Below are 8812 nucleotides of genomic sequence, written 5' to 3' on the forward strand. Positions count from 1 at the left end.
TGGTGTGTCCCCAGGGCTTTACCTTCCCCGTGTTGCTGAGATAAGCTGATACGCTCAGTCCCATTTTTTTTCTGGTGCAAAACTGAGACGAAACGTGCTGCCCAAGGTCACGCAGTGAGATGGCAGAGATCGCTGGCAGAGACGAAACTGGAGATCTAATGAGCTCCAGTCCGGCACATTTACAGGAGATTCAGTTACCCTCCCCGTCAGACCGCAGATAAACAGCGTGCTAATGGCTCTCTGCTACATTCACCTTTCGAGATAATGCCCAGGTGGCTACCTGCCCAACCTGCCCTTTTCCTGCAGCTTTTAAAATATTTTTGGTTTTATTCCTTAGTGAAAGAGGTCTCCCGCCGACAGTTAAGAACTGAATTTCTGCTGTGCTGAAGAAAAATACACCGTAATACCATCGCATCAGTGATATTTAAACCCCAAAGCTTCCAGGTCAGCAGCGTTAGTACGCTGATGCTCTTTAAAAGAGTTTATACGCATGCGATGTGTAAACGTGTAAGTCTGTTATGTCCGTTTGCGGGAACTGTTTGCATTTTCCCCAGTGGCTCATAAAATACTTGCCATTTTCCAACTGATCCACTCAGAAAGGTCTGATACCAGGCAGGAAATATTGTTCCTCCTCCTTATTTCTGATACGGCACGTTGTGACAGCAGCACAGCTCCACAACCTTACACGCAAGCTATAATATTGCAAATTAAGACAGAATTCAGCTTTTTGAGAGAGTGCTAGACAGGCCCTGCAGAAATAAAATGCATATTGTTGAAGTGATGTATTCTGTGACTTCTCTTTCTGTGCTGTTTGTTCCTTCTACGCATTTCCCTTTTTGCCTCTCGGTGGCTCTGTGAGGAGACGTCACCTCGTGACTTGCTGAGTTCTGCCGAATTCCACTTGCCTGGGAGTAAAAGCGTGACACAGGTCTGTTATTCTGGGTCACTGAAACCAACGTCACCTCCAGGAGCACAACTCTCATCATATCTTAGCTTTTAGCATGGCTCTGAAAAGGTAGCACTTAGTAACAACGCAATTAATAGAGATTGGAAAGTTTTCTGTGCTTGAAACAAAGGCAAAAGGAACACGATAAACTCAAAGAAAATAATGGAAACAAGTTAAATTAAATATGATGGTTTTCAAAGCAGACAAAGCTTGATCCTCACTCAATGCAAGGATCTCCAGTGGCCCAGAGGAACCTGGAGGATTTCTTTTCTAAAGAGGTTGCCAGGAAGCTGAGAGCACAGAACTAGCTGAGCTTTTTAAAAGGTTAATGTCTTCACAGCTCTTTTGCTAGCAGACAGCTCGGGATACACAAAATATCGCAGCCCCAGTCAGCTTCTCGCCATTCCCACCCTTTGCCATGTGTTAGCATCAACCACAAGATGCTTGTGCTTTGTCAGGCTTCTCTCATCCAAGCCCTCACCCTCTGTGCTATACACAAAATCATCTTACTTGGGACATTAAAATACAAATCACTTGACTATGGAAACAGCATCAAGTATCTTCTCTTTCAGACCACATAACCAATCCCTGCTGGGGCAGGACTGGGCTGTGCCCTTTCCACGCTCAGGGAGGTGGAGCTCAGTACTCCTATTTGCCATCCAGAGGGACCTGGACAGGCTGGAGAGGTGGGCCCGTGCCAACCTCATGCAGTTCAACAAGGCTAAGTGCAAGGTCCTACATCTGGGTTGGGGCAATCCCAAGCACAACTCCAGGCTGGGGGGAGGATGGCTGGAGAGCAGCCCTGAGGAGAAGGACCTGGGGGGGCTGATTGACGAGAATCTCAACACGAGCCGGCAATGGGCATTCGCAGCCCAGAAGGACAACTGTATCCTGGGCTGCATCAGAAGAAGTGTGGCCAGCAGGGCGAGGGGGGGATTCTGCCCCTCTACTCCACTCTCGTGAGACCCTACCTGAAGTACTGCATCCAGCTCTGGAGTCCCCAACATAGGAAAGACGTGGACCTGTTGGAGCGGGGCCAAAGGTGGCCCCGGAGATGCTGCGAGTGCTGGAGCCCCTCTGCTGGGTGGACAGGCTGGGAGAGTTGGGGGGGTTCAGCCTGGAGAAGAGAAGGTGAAAAAGGGGAGACCTCAGAGGCCCTTCCAGTGCCTAAAGGGGCTCCAGCAGAGCTGGGGAGGGACTTTTTCCAAGGGCATGTAGGGATAGGATGAGGGGGAATGGCTTCAAACTGGAAGAGGGGAGATTTAGATGAGATATGAGGAAGAACTTCTTGGCTGTGCGGGTGGTGAGCCCCTGGGGCAGGTTGCCCCGAGAAGCTGTGGCTGCCCCATCCCTGGAGGTGTTCAAGGCCAGGTTGGACGGGGCTTGGAGCAACCTGGGCTGGTGGGAGATGTCTCTGCCCAGGGCAAGGGGTGGGACTGGATGATCTTTAAGGTCCCTTCCATCCCAAACCATTCTATGATTCTATTTGGAGAAAATTCCATTATTCTCAGCGCTGGTAGCAAAACTCCTGTTGCCTTCCACAAGTTTAAAGTTTGGCCTAAATGGTTCTGTTTTCCCCGGGACTCCTCCCTTTTCTACAAGGTTTCTCAGGTGCCGTTGGGTGGTGCGTAATGACACAGTACAGCTGAAGACCTGCTACTTCCCAAAATCTTGTTTGTACGTTCCCTGGCAAGCGTGGTGAGCAGTGGCTGGAGACATCTCCCCAGGCTGCAACCTCTGGCCAAATGCTTTTGAAGCCACACTGCTCGGAGCGGATTGGTATCTGCCATGCTAACCCCGGGGGAACTGGAGGTGTTTTTCCAGAGACAGGGTAGACCAAACTGGTGAGACTGGATTTCGCTGTGTGCACCTCTTAGTGGTGTTCTTGCAGCTTTGCGCTGTCTGTATAATCCACAAGATGAGGACGAAGCCATAATGCTAAACCCACAAGGAACACCAGTATTTACTATCATTCCTTCGAAGCAGAGAGCACTGGGGAACAAGCTGTTAACAGTAGAGTATCCCAATAGTAATATTTTTTGCAAGTATCTTCTTCCTGAGGGTATTCCTTGTGAGTGGCCCAAAGAATTGTGTTTCCTTTTAAAGGAAGCCCTTTAATTTCTATGCCGAGGCATGCATTCAAAGATTTAATTTGCCCTGAGCTATGAAATGAAGTTTAACCAAAATTTCAGACTGGTTATTTATGCGAAGTCTCACCACGCACTGTTTTAGCAGTGGAGTGATACCTTCAAGTATAGTACACACTGGTGATGATCCTGATTTTTCCTAAGCTTTATTTTAGGCTATAAAGGATCCATATGCTTTGAACCCCCCCACAAAGGAGATTTGAAGTAATCGTAACAATTCTGTGTAAAAGCCAGAACACCCCCCATTTTCCTGCAGCTTCTCAGTGCATCCTGCTACCAGCTGCCAAAATAAGAGGGAGGAGAAAATGGAGCCGGGCAGGGTATTTATCTGAGAGATGTTGAGCGCGGCAACCGCCATCGTCACCCAGAAAGCAAACACCTCGTGAGCAGTGTTTCCATTTTATTTTCCACACCTCGTGTTCCTCTCGGATCTCTACCCCATTCGTGGCTAACCGCGTACAATCTTGCTTCGTGCGTATCTAATTTCCAAGTGGCATGGTGGGCCTTTATTGAAATATGTTCACTGTGTCCTTTCTCGTGTTCCGGGGACCGCTTGGTGTTCCGCATCCGTCGTCACCTGGATATCTCTGCACTCTTTCTCCAACTAGCTGAGATGGTGCCTTCCATTTCAAGCATTGCAGCTGGGATAAGCTCTACCCAAAACAGAATAAAGAGAGAAGTACCTATCCTGAGAGAGCTAGGATGCTACAGATTAAGCTGCTTTAATTACAGTCACTAAATATACTTTGGTTTTTCATATGGAATACCAAAAGGAATCTGTTGGAGACCCCTGAGTCCCTCAGGTGAGTTCATGCTCCTCTTACTACCCAGAATACAAGCTCTAAAAGGCTGCCGGTGAAATCCAGGCCCTTGTAGCCTCTTGAGAATATTTTTCCTATAAAGCTGCAAAACCGTGAGCAAATAGCCGTGTACGATAACTCAGAGGTAGACGCGCAGGGGAGGTCGCTGAAAAAGTCTTGGGCAGTTAGGAAGAATTCGTCTCATGTTAGAAAGCTCATTTCTCAGTCTGGTTTGCCTGGAAGCTGGAGCACCAGTGGTGTGTCCTTCCCATCTCCCAGCACAGCAGTAGCTGCGTTATGGACAGTCGCAGTTCGGATTCGGAGCATGAGCAAGCCGTGGGAGATTTATGTAGGCTTCTTAGGCAGTTCGTTGGTTGGACTCGGTGGCTGCAGTTGATCACTCTTGCTCTGGCTTGGAGGAGGGGGCCACGTGGTCTTCTGATGAAGATGGCTGAAAATGAGAGAGATGTTTTATGTAGTTTGGGAGAAGGACGCAGGGGGTGACATGAAGACAACACGGGTTATTTAGGAAAGAAAAGAGGAGGCCACAGATCTTGCATGGCCAGTGGATTGTACTGGCCACCTGTTTTGTCCGAAAATGCTTTTCATAACCTTGAAGTCACGGTTTGCATGTATCTACCTTGTACCCAACTAAAAAACCGATGGCAGATCTTCAGGTTGAGTTAAGGTGATCAGCTAAGACAGTGGTAGTACACATTTAGGTCTCAAAGTGCCCTCTCAGCAGATATCTTTAGGACACGGCTTTGTTAAATATAAGCCATTTAAGAGGTTTTAGAGAAATTCTTAAGATACTGAAGGTCCAAACCAAGCCATGTTGCCCTGCTCTCCTTGACTGGGACTTCACAGCATCTTGATATCAGAACATAAAAGATTAACGCATTCAGTGATGCTTTTCGCCTTATTCAGAACTCACAGGGGTCTATAAAAATGCCAGCTAGACAAGCCATAGAACTGTAACTTCCCATCTGGCCTGAAGGAAAAAGAACATTTCAGAAAACAAAAGAGATCTCCAGGAATTCACACCGTGCTTCACTGTGCAGGGCAGGAAGTCTCTCGCTGTCTAGGAAGGGACATATTTCTCTGATGTGGCCATCTGGAGGCCTCTACTAGATTATCTGGTTAAAAGTTGTCAAGCAAAAATCTTGATTAAGACACCCCAACGAAACAAACAGGAATTTTTCATATGCGTATTGTCGAAATTACAGACCGTGGCGGTTTTGACACCTACTCCTTGTAATTTGGGATTCCTTCAGCAGGCAGGCACTGGTCCCTGTGACATGGCAAAGCTGCAAATGTAAGCACACAGCCAAGTATAAGTGAAGGGTTAGAAAACATGCCCAACGCAAGTAGCACTGCTACATTATGATAATGCACATTTAAATGATGCAGGAACTCTGAAAATGCTGACACGCTCGTATATCAGGGGTGCTCCTTAAAGGCTACAATTATTTCCCATGTGTCTTAGGCCTCGAGAAAAAGATGGTGCTGGACCGTGGCCGTGTTCAGTTGGTGAACAGCACCAAAGGGTAAAGGCTGGGCACCTGTTTGGGGCTGTACGCTCACCTAATCGTGACACCGAGGAGATCAGAAACTCTCCTTTCGCATGGAAAGAGACAAGCGGAGTCAAATAACTGCTGCCAACAAATGTTTATGGCTCGTGGACTAAGCTCAGAGTCCCAGATTGGGAAGGTTCATCCAGACTGCCATGGAGCTAGATGGCTCTTCTCTGATTTTTCTCCCATCCACAGACGTGTGAGCGGAAGGAAGTTTAGGCTGCTTTGGATGCTGAGGAAACAAGATTACTATTTGCCTCTGCTCAGCATTGCCGTAGTCATACCGGGATGGCGTAACGAAGGGTTGGATCCCTGGTTCAAAGCGACTGAGAAACTGGATGGGGTCCAGCAAAGGGAGCCCCAGGGCTCCTAACCTGCAAGGAGAGGCTGGGGAGGGCTGAGGGAGCCGGGCTTGTTTAGCCTGGCGAAGAGGAGGCTGAGAGGCAATCTCGCAGCGCCCACTCCTACTTCAAGGGCAATTACAAAGATGTCGGAGCCAAACTGTTCTTGGCAGTGGCAGACAATATAACTGGGGGCAGCGGCCACAGATTGCACCTGGGGGAGTTCAGACTAGATGCTGGGAAAGAAAATCTTTTTCACAGAGCATCATGCAGCCGAGGAACACGTTATCCAGAGAGGCTGTGGATCTCCATCCTCGGAGCCTGAAAGCAGAGCTGGCTAAACCCACTGCAGATCTCACCTGTTGTGATGGCCCCGCCTGGAGCAGAAGATACGACTCCTGATCTCCAGCAGTTCCTTTCAACCAGCGTTTCTACGACTGTGTGAAACCATCCTCCTGCCTGTTGTTCCCCCCGCCCCGGATAAATGCCTGTCCCCTGGCCCTGGGCACGAATCACACCCTTTGACTCCTTACGCTGCGAGTCTGCATTTCAGATTCAAAGATGAGTCACATGGATTCACGGAGGGCAATTACATCTGGGTTAGCGTGAGAGAATCAGGTACGTGTACGGGAGGCTTAACTGGTATGACAAAAAAATACGTAAGGCGGTGGAAACTGTAAATAACACTACCAGACACCCTTGAGACTTGTTTGGATTCAGGTTTCTCCAGTTAATTCAGTGCTTACCGTCCTTGTTGGAGAAGATTGGCGCTAACAGTTCTTTAGCTTCTGATAGCAAAAGGTCAACAAGATCTGAAGATGGAAGAGATGTATCTGAGACTGCGTCTGTTTTATCCTCTTCTGTTTCACTGTTGACTCTTATAAATATGGAAAGCGCCATCAATACTTCTATCATAGAATGGTCATTGAAAATCCTGGCCAGCCTCTCATGAAGTATATTTTATGTAAATTCTGGGTCTTCAGGGGAAATTGCATCTCGATAGCTCAGCAGCCCAGGAGACTCTCTTTTAGACATACTTGCATCATTGTGTTTTAGACGGATACCAATGCATTTCTTAGAATTTCTCAGAAATATTTTCCCTCCATTATATGAGAAGTAACCATCTTGGAAACTTAAAAATTGTTTTCAATCGTTCTTAAAAACTGGCTTTTTTAAAGGGTCTGATCATTATCAATGGGACAGCGACCTTACAACGATTTCATCAGTTAAAAACAAACATAAAGCTGTGATACTTCCCCACCCCACCCACCCCTCTCCCGGCAAGTGATAGGAGACAGGTTCAGGTTGAAGGGGAGTCCAGAAGCCTGAACTCCATGTCTGCAACCATTCATGCAGTTGAGAGTCATTCTGGCTCTTCGCTTACACGTTACCGGTTTCTTTAACTGCTAATAAAAAAGGACATGGTCCTAAAGCCAAAAATCCGACATATTTTGGGAAAAGCCGGTGGGTCAAAACTCTACTTCTTTGAAACAATCTGCTTAGGTTCTCTGCTAACAATTTAAACCAGAGGAGTGTTTCACCTACTCACTCCCCAAAAAAACCTGGACGGAGGCCAACCCTCTCCTCCCCATGTACCAATCCACCAGCAGCCTCCACATCATCTTTCCCCAATGGTTTCGCTTCCAAAGCACCAGTATGTTTAGAAACTCTGGGTAAGTTATGGGTGAATCGCCTTCCCCTGAGAAAGGTCAGGAAAGGACATTTCATGTTCCTATTCAAGATTCCCAGAAGCCGTCTCCTACCTTTTCGCATCTGGTAAATGACTGGGTGTGCTCAGGACCTTGTGAACGTTCTGCCACGCACCAAAAAATAAAAAAAAAAAGAAAAAAAAGAAAAAAAAAAGGGTTTAAACTTGTAGGAATGAATAATTCCTGAGAACAAACCCCATGGGTTTTTCCTGGTGATCAGATTTAATATGACAGTAATCAGCTTCTGCTTATTCATTGCCCTTGAAGCGAATATCTGAAGGCCTTCTGCAACTCCGGCAACATTCACAGCCTATGCAAATCTACAGACACATCTAAATTAGGCCTTTTAATACCAAGGCTAAAATATATGAAATGCAACACAAAAACACTCTTCCAGAGAACAATGTTGCAGGCTGCATTTGAGCGAGCCTTGCTCGTCTCTACTAGCGATCCCTGCTTTCTGGGTTGTACCTGCTTAGGGCAATCTCAAGCACTACTGAGGTGTATTTAAAAAGTATTTAAAAAAAAAAAAAAAGGAAGATACTTTGCTCTAGTGGTCAAAATCCTGTGATGTTTGACCCTGGGGCCAACTGAAATCCATTTCCAAAGTCCAGCCCCGAACCGCAGAGGCACCAGCACGTAGCGCTGCAGGTCTAGAGGCATTTTAGTTCTTCCTGCTCTGAAGCAGAGGACGCGGCATTGACGCTTCCTTTCGCTCCGCTCTCTCCTATTGATTTCAAGAGCTCTTGGGATGGGCTACTTGTAGCTGTAGCAGATATACTGAGTACTAGTGATCCCATGCTGACCAGTTCACTAATTACACAAGCCTGTATTCCCCATACAGGTAGAGAAGCGGAAGAACAGTCAATTAAAAGGCTAAAGTGATTATGTGTGCAGGTTTGCAGGAAATCTGTGGGGGAAAACAAAGCACTGGAAGAGCAAAACCACTCTTCGAGTTCACTTTTTTTTTTTTTTGCGCGGAGAAGCAACCGCTAGTTATACAAAGGGAAGGTTAAAATGCACGATTTCGACTGCAGAGTTCCTGGAGCAGCCTCAACCAGGAGGGGACCGGTGAGCCGGGGATGGCAGAGCCACCAGGCAAAGCCTGCGCCACGGGGTTTACATAGCTCATAGGTGTAGCAGTATATATGAGTTCATTCCCTAGTTTCTCCTAACCAACAGGCGGTGCCTTTTTAGGATGAGATAGAATTAAAAAAAAAGAAAAAAACCTCTTGCTTATGGAGCAGGAAGTTATTTGGACTTGCAAAATCACCCACAGCAAAGCCACCAGCACC

General features: G+C 47.1%; 1 protein-coding gene across 1 annotated transcript in view; it reads right to left on the minus strand.

Moving 5' to 3' along the window:
* Positions 1–5836: 5836 nt before the first annotated feature.
* Positions 5837–8812, minus strand: part of LOC104292216 (syntaxin-binding protein 4-like) — a 35844-nt gene continuing 32868 nt past the window's right edge. Inside the window, exon 17 of the mRNA XM_009891553.1 lies at positions 5837–6022. Coding sequence (XP_009889855.1) covers positions 5837–6022 — 186 coding nt within the window. The remainder of the gene's footprint in view (positions 6023–8812) is intronic.

This window comes from Charadrius vociferus, unplaced genomic scaffold (genome assembly GCF_000708025.1).
Source record: "Charadrius vociferus isolate BGI_N301 unplaced genomic scaffold, ASM70802v2 scaffold619, whole genome shotgun sequence".
NCBI classification, from domain to species: Eukaryota; Metazoa; Chordata; class Aves; order Charadriiformes; family Charadriidae; genus Charadrius; species Charadrius vociferus.